Here is a 21,703-nt window from a genome sequence, read left to right on the forward strand (position 1 = left end):
AAACACATCTGTTGTTCACTTCTAATTGCAGATTTCGATTTCAAAGCATAAGACTTCAATCGAATAATAAATTATCCCAACATTTAGGCGAACTAAAAATTCCAATCAAATGTTCATTTGATTCAGATGAAAATGAATTAAATAATTATAATGAACAATACCTCATGTCACAGTTACATTAGAAACTCGCTTTAAAAAGAGGTGTATATTACAAACAAATTACACAAAAAAATTTAAATAAACAATATTGGATTTTAAACATATGTGGTTTACATAAAATTGTATTTTTTATTTTTATTTTTGTTCATTAGATTTTATAACTGACACAAGTGGGAATGAACACTTGCCCAAAAAATTGCTGAATAACCAACTAAGCTGATATTTTAGATTATCAATAGAAGAAAAAAAAATCCTTTAGTCTTAAGTGCCCAAAGTAGTATTTTATGCTAAAAGTAAAATGGGAAATATTTAATACATAATATGTCAGATGAAAATTCAATGTAGGCATTGCAGCACAGTAATTCTAAATGAATGTTTAATCTGTGTCAGTACACGGTCATTAATATCTCTTTTTATAATACCATCTATGAGCAGCAAACACTTTTAGCCTCTTAATATTTAAACTAAGCAAAGTGCCGTCCTCATGTACGGAGATGAACTCCTCATTTAGTGGCACTTGATGTTTGATGGTGACAAGAACAAGTCCCTGGGATTCTAATCCACAGCTAATAAAGTGCTGGCAGATCGGTGACGTCTCGCCACGCGGCGGAGATAAGATGCACGTACCACTGCGGTATCAGCTCCGTCTGTCACACACACTCACACTATCAGAGCGGGCTTCATTAGCACAGCGGTCTCTGAGAGTTAAGAGGGAGGCTCAAGGGGGATTATGGGAAAAAGAGGTTCCCTATTTCGCCCTGCATCGATTGAAGAAAGCATGCAATCCGGCAGAGCAGCGTTTAAGACCCCTTTATGGTGACTTAAGCCCCTCTTCCCGCTCCCTTTCTGTATCCCCCTCTCTCTCTCACACACACACAGTAACGCCATCTTTATTAGCTCAGGCTCAGAGCCTGTCCAAACGGTCTGGCTCCAAAAGGATTGGGAGATACAGACCGGATTAACAGTTAACAGGGAATGACGAAGGAGTGAAAGAGAGAGGAAAGGAAATCAGGAGAATGAGAATTTGTTTGTGAGGGAAGAAACCCTGATCAAGAAATGTAAGCACTGGAAAAACAAATATCCAAGTGAAAATAAAACAAAAGGAATGTGATGATCTAAATTCATTTCCATAAAATTATATGTATATATATATATATATATATATATATATATATATATATATATATATATATATATATATATATATGTGTGTACATAGCCTATGTTGTAAACATCATACATATAGACTAGAGTAACAAGTTTGGGGTCTGTATTATTACAATTTAAATTATTTTAATATATTTAAAAATGTAATTTCATGTAAATTCAGCTTTCAGGATTCATTGATGGACATCCTTGAATATCCTTAAAAGGCTAAAAATGATACTGCTTCATAACCATACACGTGGAACATGATATTTAGATGGTACTTCAAAGAATATATAAAAAAAACGAAAAATAAAAAACATGGTATTTTCTTGTTTCTGGTGATAATAGTTGTAGCTAATCATATATGCATGTGTAGACTGTAGACACACTTTAACATCATTAGTTTTGCAGACCATCCTTTGGGCAATACACAAATGTAGCTTAACACTCCGCCGACTCTTAAATCCCCCCCAAGCAGAGAGAGAGAGAGAGAGAGAGAGAGAGAGAGAGAGAGAGAGAGAGAGAGAGAGAGAGAGAGAGAGAGAGCAGTCGATCACATGCGTCCTGAGTAAGGGGCTATTTCTAGATGGTTTCGTCGATGGTTAAGTGTAGCAGAAGGCAGTTGGGGTGAGTGTTGATTAAAGCATTCTCCTGTACCAGAGGTCAGCGCTCCTGGGAGAACAGACACCGCTGGGATGTATGATGGGGATGTGACATTGATATGGTGTGAAACATTTGATCTTTCGGCCGTGACTGGGCTTTATGAGGGCAGCTGAACTGAGGTCTGATAGAGGACACAATGCCGGAGCACATGTCATAAGCTTTAAATCTCTAGAAACCTTGTCTGAAAATGACTTTATCTATTCATTCAGTTATTACATTAATCACAGCACAGGCTTTTTTGTGATTCCTTGAGGACAAAAGTATAGAAGCCTTTATCTCACAATTCTCAGAATTGTAAATAAACTCAAATAGAGAGATATACATTTAACTTTGGAATATATCAACTCTGGGATGAACTGTGGGGTAAAGAGTTGCTATTACATTAAAAAAAGAAAAAAAAGTTTATATCTTGCAATTTTGAAAAAAAAAATTGTTCTCTTAATTGTGCAAAAAAGTTTAAAACATGAGATATAAACTCAGAATTGTGAAAAGGTCACACAAAAAAATTATCCATTGTGGGAAAAGGTGCTTCCATAAAAAGTGTGATATCATCTCTTTTTTTAATATTTTGTTTTTCCTTGATGCTTATGCTGCCTTCACATTAGTTTGTAATGTCAACCTTATGTTTAACCTTATGAAACCAATGTCCTAAGGTTGCCTTTAAATATATAACTAAAACAAAATCCAGACAAACATTCTGGAGATGTTTTGGACGTGTTTGTTTTTCCCCCAAGCAAGTACAAAGGAGCTACACTAAAATTCCTTGAAAACATTATCAAGATGACCACGGAGTTAACTGAAGAACAACTTTGTTGGATACGACATGTCACAAGATCTCCCTGTGCTGGCCACCATAAGGGCGGACCACCCTGACACAAAATAACATGACTTTACTAGAGATCACTGATATGTCTGATGTATCACGTAAGTATACGGCATTGTTAACCTACTTGTCGAAAGTACTGTTCATTTCTGCAGTGTAGAAAAATGTACATTATATTGTTCATCATGCTGTCATAATGAAAGGCTTTTCAAAAACCCACAAACAGGATGTAACATGATAATATCAAGATGGTGTATAGTGCATTCCATTGTTACGAAAACTTGAAGAGGCGGTTTAGATAAACATCGATGAGCTGATTGGGCAGGTGTGTGAAAGTTTATGCCAAATGATGTGTCATTCATAAATACATCAAGTGTTGTCTTGTAGGATAAAGCAGCTCATAGCTAGCTCTTTTATGCGTTTTCATCAAGCCTCAGGTGATACTCACAATGCTTTGACTTTTATACTGGACACAGGATGACATAATGGAAAACCTAAAGTAAACTTCTATTTGTAGTCTTCTAAACGCCTACTAGAATTTTACTCAGAGGTGGAAAGACTACAAAAACATTCTAATCAAGTAAAAGTACCATTACATTAATTAAATTTTATTTAAGTACAAGTAAATAAGCACCAGTCTAAAAATATACTCAAGTAAAAGTAAAATGTAGCTCATTTAAAATTTCCAAAAATAGTTACATTTTTACAGTGGGAGTCAGGCAAAAATGGGACAGGCCAAGGGTGTTGAACTTAGCTCCTGGAGGGCCACAGTCCTGCACAGTTTAGATATAACTAACACCTGATTCAGCTAATCTAATCAATTTGGCTTATTAGAAAACTACATGATATGTGTGCTGGAGCAGGGTTAGAACTACACTTAGGGCTACAGCCCTTCAGTAACTGAGTTTGACACTCCTGGGATAGGCCTATTATTCTCAAACTAGTTGTTTTTAATTAAAGGAATCGGTTATTTAGAATAATAAGACATTTGGGCTGTTAACCAGGAAAATCAGTATCAAGAAACTCATCTTTTCAATGCAGACGAAATTCAGAAGCTTCATCGGAAGTGGCATTTAAATGTATTTACACAATGTTTAGTGCAGGATAAGATTGCATTTAACCTGCAGCTACAAATGAATGAATAATGTTTTGATATACAAAACATAAAATGTTGAATACTCATTTGAAATTAATTAAAAAAAAATGTTTACTTTAAATGTGAAATGAAAATGGCCAGTATGTGTCAGCAAGTCACTGTTAATAAGTGAGTCATTGCGACTGAACCGAATCATTTAGGTTGATTCATTGGTTGATTATTGGTTGATTCATTCAGGAACGAAACACTGTCATGTTGTTTAGAGACGCAAAACTATGCTTTGTTTGCTGTGTTTGGAATATTTTTTTGTTGTAGAAATAGAGCAAAAACAGGCAATATGGTGTCTAAAATGCAAGTCATTTAACCCCTTTGCGTGCAAACATCGCTGACGGCCCCAGTTTATTATTGTTTCACTTTCACAGCACATTAAACATCACTGTCTTACTTCATCTGGACAAACTGTGCATCAATGGAAAGTTTAAAGACTCAAGATTCGATATTTGACCAACATTTTGATAAAACATTGTTGCAGTGACAGATATTTAGTGATTTATGTCAGGAGTGCAAAATAATAAATACGTATTATGCCACATTTTGAATAGAAATTCACAACTCACTCATTTTCAGTCACGTCAAGAGCGGTTTATTTGTGTTCACATAGACTCACTGAACAGCGTCAATAAGGATTTATAGACAAAAGATGCATATCTGCGGAGATATATGGATATATTTACTGATGTTTACTTCATATTTCTTCAGACAGAATCGTCATTTCTATTCATTTTCCACGGATTTACGCGACCAGATGATAAATAGCCTCTCCCAGCGATCTGTGTATGTGTTTGCTGTGCCGGCAGCTCGTGCGGTGTGTGACTCAGACTCTGATTGGGTCTTTCAAACGTCAATCTAGAGTTTCATATCTGGACACCGCCCCATCGTGTCACATGCTTCCTGCACACTTCCTGGTAGTTATCTGGCCAAAACAACACTGAAACACCTCTGTACACACAAAATATCCGAATAATAAACCCGCGATTACGATAGTAAAGCTTGGTATGAGAATTTCTTGAGATCTGGGGCGTTTTTATAAAAAAAATCGAAAATGTACATCGGAAATGCTAACTTGTGCAGCGATGAAAAAGGCTACAAATAACATATTTTTACAACAGTAAACGACCAAATTCCACCCCTGATCGCTAAAGGAAGTTATTATAAACACTCGATCGGGGTTTAAAGTGAGTTTTGAGTAAAAGTGTACTAATAATTTCATTAATTGTCAGATGTAGCTTGATGCTAACGTTAGCACCAATGCTACTAATAGCAGGTGCTTTTCTTCTTCATAATGCATTTTTGTCTCAATAATTCACGTAAGGTCGTAAGAAAATGTTTTGTTGTATTTTTATAGTAAGACTTTTGATAAATAAGGGCTAAATGCAAAGAGAGACTGAAGTGAGATCGCTGCTTTGTTGCTTTGTAAAGCCTGAAAAACCACAATCAAGGCTAATAAAGGTGGAATTAAAACAAAAGAATAATGATAAAAGAATAATGCGGATAATGTGTCATACTTGGCGGAGGTGTGAAAGAACCGTTTGGTGAGAACAATACAATCATGATTCGGGCAGTTTTCAACAGTGAAACATACACAAAGAGCACAGGAAAGTTTACATGTGAGATCTTACAGAGATGACAAGGGCCATAAATCAATCTGATTAGCCTTCTCTAAAAACACACATGACATGGCCTTAGAAAATATTTCATAAAATTCACAGTTTTACAGATTCGATTATGAAATTTTTTATGAAGTCTTGGAAGACTTGTGGCCTTAGCTACACTGTGTTTTCAAACTCATTTCCTACATCAACATTTTTTTAAATACATTTAAAACATATGTTTTTAATATTTTTATTTTTGTTTTTATGTTTGAGCTTATATATCTCTATTATCATAACAGTCTGAGTGATTCTGATTCCTGAACAGTAAACTTTAAAGTGTCAGCTTTGTGAGCAAAGGTTGATTATGTATCTAGTCAGAAAGAATCATGAGCAGAAACCTTTTTATTTTGGGTATGTAATTTCGGTCTCCATGCCAAAAAAGGGGGGTTACTAGTAAGGGGTTAATTAACTTGTTTACTACAGTTAACTTGGCATTCTTTGTGTGATTTTGATTTACTATATGAAACGATATATATAAATTTTCTGCCCCTATATCTTCAATTTTGTGATAATTCTAAATGCATTTTACAAGACTGAATCACAGTGAAAGAACGCACTATAAATGTGTGCACATCATTAAAACAACAATCATTATATTATCGCAGACAATGTATTGAACACTCCTCACCAGTTTTTTTGGCTAATTTGTGCAAAACCTCTTGATAAAATGTCAAAGCTTCATTTTAACCACCAATGCAACGATTCAATTATTTAGCTTACCTCTACATGCTTGCGAAGGGTTGATGTCTTGCCGAGATTTTTTTAGCTTCTAGTTTGGTCTCCCTAAGTAAGCACAGCTTATACTGCATAATAAAGCATGAATATGGCTTCGAGTTCAACCTCAGAATATGACGGGGTTTTGTTTTCAGCGGTGTCTGCACCACTAACACCTGTTTTGTCCGTCTCCATCTTTCTGGTGATTTTAGCGCCAGTTCAACCTTCTGCCCATTATGTACTGCAGTAGTTTCCAGGGATAGGTTTTATTTTATTTTTTTTACTCAGTAATGTGTTTTAAAAGTACAATACTTCAAACAAATATACTTAAGTAAAAGTAAAATTACAGATTTTAAAAATTACTTTAAAAAGTAGAAGTAAACAAAAAAGCTACTCAATTACAGTAATGCGATTAAATGTAATTCGTTACTTTCCACCTCTGATTTTACTTCCCTTCGACACATCGTAAAAAATGTTTCTGTGCCTCGGGGACAGAGACATTTTCCAAAAGTCTTTTGAGAACAGCACCCTTTTTTTTTTCTTCACTTAATCTTGAAGGAAAAGACTAAAGAAAAAAATAAAAAAAGAAAAAGAGACCAAGATCTGTTGTAAATTAATTCCTGTGATTAATGAATTTTCATCAGTCATTACTCCAGTCTTAAGAGTCACATGATCCTTCAGAAATCATTTGAATATTTTGACTTGGTTCAAGGGGAAAAAAAACTGCTTACTTTTTGTAAATAAAAAAATTTCTAAACTTTATACGGCAGTGTAAAATGTATATTTTATTAATTTCCACTATCTGGTCTGGTCACAGTTTAAACATTTATAAATGATGTTTCCTAAGACTGTGGGAGCCTTTTTCTAATCTAATCTATTGAATTATTCAATTTTTGCCAAAGTATGCAGAAGCATGGCTTCTCTCGAGGCATACTAAACACATTAATAGAATGTGATGCTAAAGTAAATGTAGAGGAAGAACAACCTAATAATAATTAATTTGTATAACCAGCAGAACCTTTAAAATGTCAAATGATAGTGAAGGGATGCAGAAAATAAAAAATATAAACCGATAAAGGATGAAAGAGACATAGCTGAGAAGGTCAACGGATGATGGAGAACATCCATTCGGAAAGAGATAAAGAGTTGCAGAGAAGATGAAAAATTCAGAGAAGTAGAGCCAAACACATGAGTCTGGATGTGTGAGAGAGTCGGTCAGACAGACAGAAGGGAGGGACAGTTAAGACACAAAGCAGACAAAAGATACAGCAAAAACCCTGCAAACTGCAATGGGAGAGAGAGATTAGGTTTGAAAGAGCAGTCTGACAACTAAGCTAACATATCATTGCCTTTCAGTGATTTAAACAATATTTGTGGCATTTAAAAATGCGTTCCTCATTCACATAAGCTTAGTCACACCCATTACACATGCACACAGTAAAATCCGTGAGACAAGTAAACTACAATGACGCATCAGATTCACAGATTTCACAGAAAGGTGCTGTGGAGGGAAAAAAAGGTCAAATTAAAGGAGTAATAAACGACTACTCACTCCATCATGGAGGGAGGGATGGTGCAGCAGTCCTGGATGGCTGTGAGGGGGGACGTGAGGTGGGCTGTGTAAGAGGCTTCCACCACCTGCTTGTTCCTGTTCACCACATCCAGGTACCGGTTAAACTTCTCACGGATCTTTTTTGCCAGCTGAAAACAATAAAAACAGATGTATTCCTATCAATGCACATCAAATTTCAACAATGTCTCCCTGATGAGTATGTTACCATTTACTCACCCCCCTACTTCTTCCAAACATGTTTAAGTTCCTATTAGGGATATGCCAGTATCACATTTTTATGTTGCGATTAATTATTCTTAAAATGCATTCCAAACTCGGAATAATTTGTAATATATAATTATTCACGGTTTTTAGAAGTGCCCACAATAACAACATCATGCATATTCATTACCTTGATATATCCCATTACCGAATACAGGCACATGTCTAGCTCCTATATGTGACCCTGGACCACAAAACCTTAAGTCTTAAGTCGCTTGGGTATAATTTTAAGCAATATATTAAAAAAACATTGTATGGGTCAAAATTATTGATTTTTCTTTTATGCCAAAATCATTTGGATATTAAGTAAAGATCATGTTCGATGAAGATATTTTAGTAAATTTAGCTTTGTGATAGTGGCTGATTTTTACAGTTAAACAACAAAGTAGCTTAAATAAGAATGGTACTTGAGGTAATTTGTGAATTACCATAGACTTAATAAATATAACTAAATAAAACAATTTGCAACCATTATTGTCATTACACTTGTATACAAAACTTCATATTATGCTTGTTATAGATTATGTGACGTCACGTTCACTACTGCTGGTGGCAGCAGACCATAAATCAAAAAAACAAAAATTAATGATAATTTAATTAAATAAATCAACCAATCAATAACAATTATACAGAAACACTTTAATATTTATGATGAAATATATTTTAATTTAAACAATAATAATAATCATTTATTTTCAGGTTTCCAGTGTAGAAGTTACAAGTATAGACTGACATTTTTGAGAATTGTCATTTTGGTGCCTTTGGTTTGAGTTGACAACTAGAATGCACTGCTGTCCTTTTTATAAACTAATAAATTAATCAAATATTGCTTTGATGTACACACTTCCTGCTTGAGAACACCCTTTCCATTATTCCTGTGAAATAAGATGAGATTAATTCTCTTACCAAATCTAGTCCTGCACTCTACATCAAAGAGAGCATGAACTAACCTTTGGAGACTAGTAATCGATCACCATTAGACATACATTGTCAGCTGCTGCAGTGCCACAGGCATCAGGAAAATAGTTTAGTGCTATAAGGGAAAATGGAGTTCATAAACCAGGTTTCAGAAAACTGGGATGTTGTTTTAGCTTTGGGTCTATACTGCACTTGTGTGAAAGAGTTACGGCTGTTTAACTTTGTTTCTGTGAGCTCTGGTTTACCCGTTGCAGACTGGAGTTCCCTGGAGAAAGTTATTAACTAGAGCAGCAGAGTTCCTGCCACATGAGCCACTTTCATTTCACCAGATGTTTTAGTAAACCAAAACATATTCACACATTCAAAGCATCCACTCTTGCATTAACAACAACCTTACATAGGACTTGAATTAAGGCAGAATCAAATGATAGACCTCATCCTCCAAGTCCTGGATTGGAGAAATGTACCATTACCCATTAACCGTGAACATCCAATAAGCTGCCTGTTTCATCCATTACTGCTAAACTTCGATGTTATTCTCTCAAGTTCACAATCCAAGGGAAATATTCCCACTTCAGACACGTCGGAAAATAACCTTGAATCTAATTTTGTAGAATCTCATCAAACTTTCAAGCCTTGAAAGACAACTGGAAGATAACTTAAGGTTATTGTACTCAATCCACAATATCAACTACATTTTTTTAAATGAAAAATGAAACATACAAGCTAAAGTTAATGTCAAAGAAATTAGCGAATTCATAAATATCTAATAACAAACTGTGTCAAAATTAGTTTGGGTATTTCACAAGGTCTGTGTCCTAGCTCATTAAAATGGTGGCATTAAAGAAAACAAAACAGGCTTTATTTGTTTTTGTGTACCTACAAGACATGGACCTGATCCTAATTGGAGCCGTTTTCCACTGGGGTGCCTTTCAACTTGCACAAACGGCAGTGCCAGGCCTTCATTACCATGTGTGCGCTAAGACTGGCAGATGTTGACAGCATTGCCAAACGAGCAACTGATGAAAGTCAGTTTTTTTAGAGGAACCCAGAATAATGGGATTTGTAGTTACAGATCTAAAAGTTTTATGTTATAACCTTTACAATGGTAAATAGAAGAAGTACTAGAATGTCAACTAAAACAATAAATAGAGCAAAAGACAATACAAAGCAGTACAAAGGAAAGATGAGCAACCACACTGTACATTTGTTTTTGTAATTTGAACATAAAAAAAAAACTGTAAAAACCTGTCAATTGGTTAGCATTTATGTTAAATGTATACAGTGAATAACTTAAAAATAAAAATAGGTTGGTATATTAACATTACATTAGTTAATTGAATGTTTTTACAGTGAATTTTGCTGCCATCATTTTTATGGTATAGTTCTGGCAACCGCAGCTGCAAAATAACGGCAATCAAAGCGGTTACAAAATACTGCACATATTTTTGGCTAAAATGGAAGATTGATTCACTTTGGCTTTCCTTGGGAAGTTCAAATGGGCTTTAGAAGGTTTTTGAGTTTAACTAAAATAATGTCTGGTTAAAACCACTTAATGAGAAATAGACATAAGTTTACATGCTTGACTTTTATATATTTTTTATTTTTTATACTTTCAAGAACACGTAATGGTTTAAAAATCTGAGGTTTTATTCAAATTAACAACCATTTTTATTTTCATATGCTTTATTCTACAACAAATAAGAATTTCATTTGAACACAAAATAGATATAAGTGGAAAAGTTGTTTTACATGTTCCACTTAAACGTAACACTTCAATAAGTCTGAATCTACTCCTCTTAGTCAACAACACCAGCGGCAGGATCCAAAATAGAGGAGTAATCATTTTAATTCTTCGTCTATATCTCCTTCCTTTTTTACTTGAGTACATCCAGTGCCAATTAATGAGAAGCAACAAAACAGCATTATAGCATGACAAAGCCTGAGTCACTTCATAATCAAACACGTTCAGGTCTCGATTCCCTCAGCAGGCAGAACGGTTTATCAGCGTCTACCCCCAAAAACCCTGTTTGGAAATTAGCTGTCGAGGTGTCGCTAGGAAAACCTGCCAGCGATCGGCTTAATCTCTCACCAGCAGCCGGTAAATAGCTGCAGGTGAGAGGAACGAGAGGGAGAGAGAGAGAGAGAGAGAGAGAGACAGCATATAGGAATATGTCACACAAAAGAGCTTCGCTTGGCACGGAAACCCAAGTGAAGAGTAACAACCTGTCCGTTCTTGCTCAGGGCGTGTGTGTGTGTGTGTGTCGCTGAGAAACACATTCATAGGGTACGAGCTCAGTTTCTGCCACTCATGCTGATTTGTTTTGAGGCTGGTCAGAACAGAGTGTATTAACATTGAAAGCTCTTTATGCCTTACAGCAATAACAGAAGCTGGAGAAGGCAAGAGGGAGAGGCCCATGGCAAGAATAAATCACACTTGTGCATGACAGGCTTACGGTCTTATAACTGACGGAGAAAGAAAAGAAATTCATTCCCACAGTTTCAGATGGAAAAGTACTGAAATTAAATTCCATGGTTACTCCGACCTAAATTATCGTTTTTAGCTGTGATGATACAGAGGAACACACTATATACACAGTTTTGCTCATTAATGTACCTCATCCAATTAATAATATATTTTCGAGGTAATAACATAAAAATGAAAATTGAATGGATCATAAAAACTGTGTGTTTAGTTTGAGAGTATGCTTAATAGATATATGGACTATATAGACAAAAACTACAACTTACTGATTCTCAAGAAGGCGATGGACACAATATTAAAGATCAAGGGTATTTACACTTAACAAATGCAATTGAATTTAAATAATAATGAAAAGTAAAATTGTAGCAAAAAATAAATCAATAAATAAAATAAAATGATTTTGAGCAGATCAAAATCCAACAGGGTATTAGGATATATATATATATATATATATATATATATATATATATATATATATATATATATATATATATATATATATATATATATATATATATATATATATATATATATATATATATAAATTATTTGCAATAAAGTAGTTCTTTAAAAATTCAAGCACAAGCCTTGTACAATCTCCAAGGAAGCTTCTACAATTATTCATATTTAAATTTCTTTAAACACATTATGCATTGCATACAATCTCCTCAAACAATATTAAAACTTATGAAGATATGTTGTATGTGATATTGGTTATTATTATACTTTGGTGTGATGCCCAATCATTTGGTTTGATTGTGGGGAAAAATAAAAATAAATTAAAATGAAAATAAAAGAAGTAATGAAAAGTAAATCATCATAGCAGAAATTTTAAACATCAGTCAAAAGAATTATCGCAATTTGGTTCACAAAAAGGATTTTACAAAATTATGTGATTTAATGTTTCCCATATGTAACCATTTTACAAATGCTGTGTACTCACAATTACAGCATTAAACCTTGAAAACCATGACAACATAACTTAAAATAGACATTCATGCCAGGGGTGTAATACAAATAATTTTCCTGTCTTGTTCCGTTAAATTTTATGTATATTGACAGACAGGCATGTTTGTAATTGAACAAGCTCTTCTCCTAATACCGCTGAGTTTTTAATGGTTTCTAATCAGAGAGTTTTGATCATGGGCCAAAAGCATTTATGTTAGAAAGAGCTAAAGCATGAGCAACCATCTTCTCATTTCTCTAGAGCTTGTTAGGGAGGGACACGGCGCAGTCAATAGAGGTTGGGAATTAGTGTTTCAGCAGTAGAAAGCACAAAGATGGCTTCAAAGACAGCAGACAGCAACTGCAGAATTTTAATGGGTGTCCTTTGCCCCTCTAGACCACACACACACACACAAACACACACACACACACACACACACAGAGCACTCAGTATCAAGGGATGATGAGGAGTAACTCACCTGCTGCACCTCTGTTTCACCGTTTGAAGTCTTCTCTGTATACACAAAGGAGTTGAAGATTCTCTGTGTGGGAAAGAAGAAAGAACAGTTGCTGAAAGCTGACAAATAAAAGTAAGGAACTGCTAGACTGAAACAATGAAGAAAATGGCAATGACAGGTAGAATATCCTGCTGAATTTATCTGTATGCACCATAGGGGTGTGCATTGGCACTGCCCTCACGATTCGATTCGATTACGTTTCACCAGGTAACGATTCGATTCAATTCGATTCTACGATGCATTGCGATGCATCAAAATTCTACTGCACACAAGGCAAATTTTTCATCAGTCATGAGGCAATACAAGCAGATATTAAACAGATTATATTGGCTGCTATGTGTCTCCAGTCTCTTTGACATAAAAGTTATTAAATTTGATTAAATTAAATTAAATGTAATTAAATCAAATTAAATGGTATAGGGTATTGGATATGGCATTTTCATACCTGAAAATGAAAACAATCAAAATCACTGCTTTCAGTAAAATAGCAGTTCTAAGACAGGGCACTTCCTGAAGTCCTGTGCAAATATTAAAATAATAAGTAACACTATTTTAACAACCACCACCCAGGAATAAAAATATTCAGTGCAACAACACACAGTAACCACTTATTACTGTGAAACTTATTTCAAGTAGTTATGTAAAGTGCAAACTATTCTCAACAAAACAGCAGCTTAGCAGCTATATGCCAATGACAATTATATATGCCTGCCCCCTGATCCTACCATCACATCAGCTGCATACAATTGGTAGCCTATACCGGGGCTCAATTGTTTTAAGCATGTGGCAAAACCCCACATTTTCTACCACAGAATAGGGTCGTAGATTCGTCGCTATAAAACATGCCACCGATCGTGTGATCCTCTTTGCTCTCTCGGAGTTGTGTGGCAATGTTGACACTAGCAACTCATCAATTCTTGGCTGGGATGTGTCGACTTCTTGTGTTGTTGTTGTTGTTGAAGCCAACTCAGGATACCAACGATCAACATGGTTCGTGAAGTTAGTTGTATTGCCAACGTCCTTAATTTTAGTGTGGCAGATTTTACACACCGTGTAAGACTTGTCTAGTTTCCCATTCAAATCCGAAATGTGCCCAGATGTCCGCTTTCCAAGCTTTGGGCACGTTTTTAATAATCCGTCTATCACTGTCATCTCCCTCCGCCTCAGCCATCTTGCTTGTTGGTGTTGTTATTCTCCCGGAACCGGAAGTATTTAAACTTCACAGCGTTATTGTCCGCCAGAAAATAAACAGTGACATAATCGATTATGGCACTTTGCCGCATTGACGCTGAATCGTTCATGTCCCGCATCGCGATGCATTGCCGAATCGATTATTGTTGACACCCCTAATGCACCAGGACTCTTGGTTAATGACTTTTCCAGTAATTTTTTCAGTAGTGTTATAGTAGCTTGTAGTTGTGTTCAAAATAGTGTAAAACAGTTTTCCAGTAATGAGCTACTTTTCTTGATGAAGCACAAGAACTGTTTTTAAGGTTACATTGTCTTGCAAACATAACTTGTGTGAGCTGTTGCTAAACATTCTCTCTCAAAGGTCTGATTCATTCTAGTAAATCAGTTCATTCGAAAGAATCAATTAAAAACAACTCACTGATTCACTCACCGACAAACTAAAAACGCACTGATTCAGTACTGACACTATTTCTATTTATTGTGAAACGTTTAACTATAAATAAAATCACAGGTCGTGGAGAAAATGTGTTTTATAAGTTCTAATAAACAGCCACTATGTTAACAATAGGCATGCTAATAAGCAACGAGTTAATAGTGAGAATTGGTCCCTATACAAAAGTGTTACTGTAGCCTTTAGTTTAGCAAGCTACAGGTTCGAAGTAGCTTTCCTTAACATTATGAATAACTGATGATAATAATACTAACTATATTTTTCATTCAAAAGTGCGGGTGAATTCTTTGGTGTTTCCAGAAATCACAGCCTTCAGGTGGATTTCAAGTTTCATCTAGTCCCTTTTACCTAAATGTAAAATTGCATCATGTTTTGCCAACATGTTGCTCATCATAGACACAAACACTAGATAGCACAAAAGCTCACCTTATTTGCTTAAATAAGACTGCAGATGTTTTGCATAAGCCTCGATTCTGGGCTAAATGAGCTATGGAAAATGTAATATTTCTATGTCCACACCTTACCATTGTAAACCTTCCAAAATAGCCTATAAGCTCAACAGTTCCTCACAATGACGATATTTGCTCTTTGCGCGCCTCATTACCATGGCAATCCTGACACGGAATATCACTGCGGAATGTGTCATAACACCTTGATGAATTCCTACCCCTTCCAAAAAAAATCCCTCACCATCAGGAGGACTGATGATCTTTAACACTTAAGAAGAGAAGAAACTCTTTTAGTCAGTGTGAAATGTGTCTGAGGTCAGGGTGGTCACCCACATTAAAGATGATGAAACGGGCACATGTCCGCACTCACCTAAGACCTGGAATTTCATCACGAGTGCATGTTTATAAAAAGCAAAACAAACTCTGGGTGATGTATGGATGAGCCCCACCTTTGTGAATAAAGCTCCAGACACTAAAGCTGTGGAAAGCTAAGTGAAAGAAGAAACTTGTCATTTCAGACCCTTCTTGTAAAATAAACACAGGCACAAACACAAATAGAACAGCGGGCACCAGCGCGGGTCTTTCCCCGGTGTGGTGGGTTTGTTTTTCGAGCTGCTTCGACGGCTTTCAAAGCTTTACCCAGGCCAAAGAGGAATTTCGCAGCTTGTAACTTGAGAACCCTCTCAACAAACGTGAAAACTCTTGAGAGGAAGGTCTTTGAGGTAGGAAAACTGATTAAAAAAAAAAACAATAAAAAAACACAAGGCACTAAACTATTATTATGGTTCCAGAATTTCACCTAAAGCTTCCCTTACAGTCAATTCAACCGCACTAAACAGTGACTGTGTTTTGTAAAAGACTTGAATGTTTTATGTGTGTAAATATGTATCTTAATTTTCATGCGATTAATGGCTAATGCTTTTGTCATGGTACTGAAATTTAGTTGCAAAAAAGTATTATCCAACTATAACAGGTTTAATCACTTTCTTTTAAAAGAAAGAACTGAAACTTTACATACAATAAAGTAGGGGTGCACGATTAATTGAACGCGATAAATCGCAATTAATCAAGTAAATCTTCATCACCTGCTTTCAGGTGGAACAGCATTTACTACACAAAGCCGTAGTTCTCTGACAAGCTATGCAAAATCGCATTCATAATCGCAGACTATATAATTGTAGGATTATGAAATCGATTAAATTGTACTCTATAATGAAAGCTGTTTGTGTATCTAATATATCTTATATATTTCATTGTATTCTAAGCATGATAATGGCTATGCTGATTAGCATTTTATTATAGATATTCTTTATTATGATGAAAATTATAATAATGAGAACTCAGATAAACCATATATTGCCATAGTTGTATATTTATTAGACACGTTGAATCTATGAAAGCAGTCAAATCTTCGGTTTATTTCGCTGCAGCAATAGGCACTTCCTGAATTTCTTCTTCGGGGCATATTTGGATTTTTAGGTTTATCCCCCTCGTGAGAGCGCCCTCTGGTCTTTGGATGGAGATTAAGTGCTGATCACAGAACTGTGCTTCACTGTGCTTCAAGATTAATGAATGTTTAGAAGAATGCTAGAAGTCATCTTGAGGCCCCCTGTTTGAGATGAAATATTATGACAAAAACTGGTGACTAGAATTTTTGCAATTATTTTTGCAATTGTTTAGTCACATCTGTGTGATCACTTTAGTCTTGGTCTGTAGACCTGCAAAAACAGAAAAAAATAGAGTAGCATCAAGCTATGCCACCAGCAATACTCAGTGCCTGAACTATACATATCGAGAAGACTCTTCAAGCCCTCTCCAAGTTTGCACTATGCACCGTCTAATCCTCACAGACAAGTTGACATCAAAATGAATGACAAGCTATAGGATTTTAAGCAATAACATACCGCCGTTCAACTGAGTGGGGACAGAGAGGCCTATATGCAGCTGCTTTGGCTCAGAATTTGGTGTCCAGGGTGGTTATTAATCTCGTCAACCCCAGGGTTAATCTTGACTGCAGATGAATAGATGTCTGGAATGACTGAACTTCATGCTGTCTTTGATCCAGGCTTGCCAAGACTCCGGCACTCCCTTCAACAGAGGCACAGCAAGGGAGATTGACTAAAACCAAGCCCTCCGCAGGGTGGTTTATTATATCAAGATTGCCGTCTCCCTCTGCCTAAAAGCAGCCACTTAACAATTATTGCCTCCACCTAAGGATTGAAACCCATAAGTCATGTCCATATTTCAGTACAAAAACTGAAAAGTGCTCTGTCATTCTCTGCATACCTCATAGCAGTTGCTCAAAGCACAGATGAGCTTATTGGATTTTAACTGCACACGCTCTTCCGTAAAGTTTCCAGGCATTGGCTGAGGAAACAGCTGATGTGCCGTGGGAGCGGAATAACACTGGAGCCATGGCGTTGATGCTCGGCAGCATTTCCATTAAAATGGTGCGATGGAGGGGGATAAACCTATTAGCAATTCAGTCATCTTCAAAGGCCAGAGCCCATCCAGCTAATCCTCATTAATTTGGGATTGTACGAGGGAGTGAAAGGGTGTGCTCACACAACGCAATGAGTAGAAAAGGTGCTGTAATCCTCTCTTTAGGCTACAAGGTCTAAATCATTGGACTGACCCTCCCACTGCAGTAAGATATAGGTTAATGAGCAGTAATGCAATATTTTTCTCCAAGGTAAGTCAATGCAAATTAATATTTGCAAATCATAAACATAACAATGAACGCAAAATTATCTGTAATTTATTTGATGAGCAAAAGTGGGTGTTACATAAAATACTAAGGTCACAATGAAAGAGTTTGCTAAAACAAATATTTAGCCATGCTCATGTGGTCATTGGACAAGAAAAGTTGTTCAGAGGAAAAGCAAGTGGTTACATTTTAAAGATTAGAATTTTTTTTAAAAAGGTTATTTAGCATTATCGCTTTATGATGACTTCAAGATTGTTTATCAGTCAGGAGGGATGTGAGATGTGATAAAGGAAATATGACAGGGACAGTTCCAAAAAATGAAAAATCTGTCATTTATTTTCAGACTCATGCCATCTGTAGAGCGCAAAATGTATTTCAATTGCTTTGTCCACAATGAGCTTTCATTAAATGGATAAACTGTTGAAATATTCTTCAGCACTGTACCAAAATCCAAATTGGACCAATTGACTTTCATTTGCATTTTTTCACTGAGACATATATCAAAATGTTTTATTTCATTTTCTACAGAAAAAGCAAAGTCCTGTAAGTTTTGGAACAACATGAGGGTGAGTAAATAATAAAAATGTCATTTTAAGATATCTATTGCTTCCAGGGTTGCCAAGTCAGTGGTTTTACTTTAGAATTGGACTACATTTACACTGTTGCTGCAGGTTAAAGCGATTTCCCCTCACCCTCCAGAATGTGATTACAACAGACGAGACCCCCGTCAGAGGGGAGAATTGCAGGAAAATCACTATTGGGTTAGTTCTAATCCAATTGGGCTGGTTTTGTTTCACAGACATGGCAACCCTGATTGCTGCTATCAAAAACAAATGTCATCTTAAGCAAATTCCTGACTGCAAATCCATGCGTGCAATTTCACAATAAAAACAGGGAAACAATATCAATGTCATTAGCACTATAACTTCTTGTATTTTTTACCTCATCACGTATATATTTTGTAAAACTCAACTTAATTGTATTTTCTACTCAGAAAAACGGATTAAATATGTACTTTTATATGCTCAAAGGTCCCAATGAATCATTATGATCTTCATTTATCTCTTGAATGTAATTTTATTTTCAAATATTTGCTCAACTGTTTTTTTGGATGTAGGCCTACTGAAAATTGCCTTCAAATAAATGTGTTTTATGAGAGTAACTGACATTCTGACTTGAAATCCCATATTTCCTCACTGCAGCTGACAACACCTATTTGCTGTGGCAGCGACAGGGGAAACTGGGTACAAACAGAGAAGATGAAAGGCCAGACAACAGAAGCCAGTCTGGGATGCTTTTGCGATTTCCTGCCGCAGGTACCCCACTCGCCCCCTTCCTCCCTCCCCCATGCTCAAACTCTCAGAAGCAATGTGCTCATTGCACTACAAAGGCTTCTGCTCTAGAATGAGGCATCCTTCCCAGCCCTCTGATGTATTTTTTCTCCATCTCACTCTCACCCTCTCCTAGTTTTCTAAGGATGTGCCAGAGACAAGGCAGCATGCCTTCTGCATCTGCACCCGAATATGCGGAAATGCTTAATATACACACTGGCAAGAACCAAAAAGCAATTTGAATGTAACATTAACTGACAAATGAATACTGAAAACGCACTATAGATTGAACAACACAGCAGCTCAAATTTTCATTCCTCTCTGACAAGAGTACCATGGTTTTATTGCAGTGAATTGAACATTATATACTGCAAATACCATGGTTTATGAATATTATTCAATGACATCTAGGAGTAAGAAATATAACTATATAGTATTAAGAAATATAAATTACATCAATTGTATCTCTTTTAAAAGATATTTGATATTTATATTGATGTTTATGTAGATGCTCTAATATATATAGGCTATACTTTTAAAAAAGCTAAACAATTTCAACCAAACTGAAACTGTTGCCGTTAGATTCAAAATGTATAAAGTGAAAAAGCAATTAAGGTTATTCACACTTTAACGAAATAACAATATTTAATTATTTTAATATAGCATTATAATTAGGGATGCACCGGTTGACCGGCCATAAATCGGAACCGGACGGTTTGTGCCTAAAATACACGATCGGCAATCGGTCGGTTTTTGGTCTTTTTTCAGCCGATTTTCCAGAAGTGCGCCCGAGTGCACAGACTACATTGTAGCCATTCGCCATCACGTAATTTGTGTGGAAGTATTTCGAAATCTCTGCGCAGGACACGGGCAGCCGTTCAGCACTTCATGTCTAAGGCATCGATAGCGGGAAGCGACAAAACTGTGACAAAAACTGAAATGCTTTTTTTTTTTTTTTTTTTTACAGTACAATTTGCAAACATGTTTGAAAAGCCAGAAGTAAAAGTCAGTTCTGTATAGGATTATTATTTTTAATTTGATTTAAAAATCGCCTGCTGTAGCACACTGAAACAAAGTGTTTCATTCATCCAATGAAAAAAAATGTAGGGTAATGATTCACATCTATATTTTTTATCTTGAGCAAATAGTTATTTATTTTTCATTAGCTCAAGTAAAAAAATAGAGATGTGAATCATTACCCTATTTTTTTTAATTGGACAAATGAAACACTGCATCTTTGATTTATTCGCACCAAAATTATTTGATTTTAACATTTTTGAATTATTTATATAGCATACTTTTTTTTTATTCTCACTGGTAAAGCTTTTATTTATTTAAAACCAAATTTTTAAACTAAAACAAATATTGAATGCTGATTAAGAAACCTCTTATTGAATGTGTGTTGATTGTGTTGTTTGGACTGTAGAACTATGCAGTTATTGCCTTAAATAGTGCCTTTACAGTTAATCTTTTTAATTAAGGCCAGTTCTATGTAGTTTCAACCCAATTCAAAAACAAAAGCTAAATGCTGATGTCTGTACCATATGTTTGTATTGAATGTAGGCTACTTACTGTGCAGTTACTGCCGTTAATTTCAGATGGTTAAGGTTATTGTTTTCAATAGACAAAAGCCAGTTTGGCCTATTAAATACCAAATAAACATCTTGTTTATGCACACTTTCTTTCTTTCTTGTTTGTTGCTTAAAAAAAAAATGGAATCGGCCAGTTTGCTTGTAAAAAAAAAATCGGTATTGGAATCGGCCATGAAAAATCATCATCGTGCATCCCTAATTATATTTAAAAAAAATTGTCTTCTGAGTGTTTTTGGTCCCAATATATGCATGTAGGTTTCTTTATTCTGGCATATCAGTAATAATCGTAATCATTTTATTTTACTACCAAACTCTTAATAATGCTGGTTCTTACAACAAACAGTCAAGAACATGTCCTGTTTACAGATATTTGTCAGATATGTTGCAACTTCTACTTTTCTCCCATACATTCATCAATATTGTTAGACAAAAAGAGTCTTAACAGATACTGAAGTGCAGCTAATATGTTTCACATTAGCAGTGAATAAACTGAAGTGTGTGTTTGTGAGGGGGTTGGGTGGACGAAAAAAGAGTGAGTGTAAAATGAGTTCCACATGCGAGCATATATGGGTGGACTGCATTTATAATCTCACAGAGTTATCAGGTTAATGGAGCATTAGTTGTTTTAATGGTTCTTTAATACCAAAACTTCTCAAACTTATCTGACCATCAGAACTGAAGTAATGACATTGTATAAGGCTGGTGCAGAAATTACTTTGGTTTCCACAGTTACGCATTACTAGCACAGACAAAACATTGCATTCATAAACTTTCAAGGTCTTGGACCATGTGCAGTTCAGCCTTGTCTGATGACTGTCTGGGATGTCTTCTTGAGGGGGGAAAAAAAAAAAAGTGTAGTATTACTATAAAAGAATCTTTTAACACATCCAGCATCCAAATACTGTTTAAATGTGGATATACATTGGGCCTCACTCAAATTATAGATAAATAACCTACAGAGATAAC

The 21,703-nt window shown here is 35.6% G+C and overlaps 1 protein-coding gene across 2 annotated transcripts in view; it reads right to left on the minus strand.

Annotated features, from left to right (window-relative positions):
- Positions 1-21,703, minus strand: part of cachd1 (cache domain containing 1) — a 66,046-nt gene that overhangs the window by 27,273 nt on the left and 17,070 nt on the right. For both annotated transcript variants that reach the window (XM_026264977.1, XM_026264984.1), the window contains exons 2-3: positions 12,978-13,040; positions 7,869-8,017 (exon numbers count right to left, since the gene is read on the minus strand). In XM_026264977.1, the coding sequence (XP_026120762.1) occupies positions 7,869-8,017; positions 12,978-13,040 (212 nt within the window). The remainder of the gene's footprint in view (positions 1-7,868; positions 8,018-12,977; positions 13,041-21,703) is intronic.

The sequence above is a fragment of the Carassius auratus genome, chromosome 6 (genome assembly GCF_003368295.1).
Source record: "Carassius auratus strain Wakin chromosome 6, ASM336829v1, whole genome shotgun sequence".
Taxonomy (NCBI): Eukaryota; Metazoa; Chordata; class Actinopteri; order Cypriniformes; family Cyprinidae; genus Carassius; species Carassius auratus.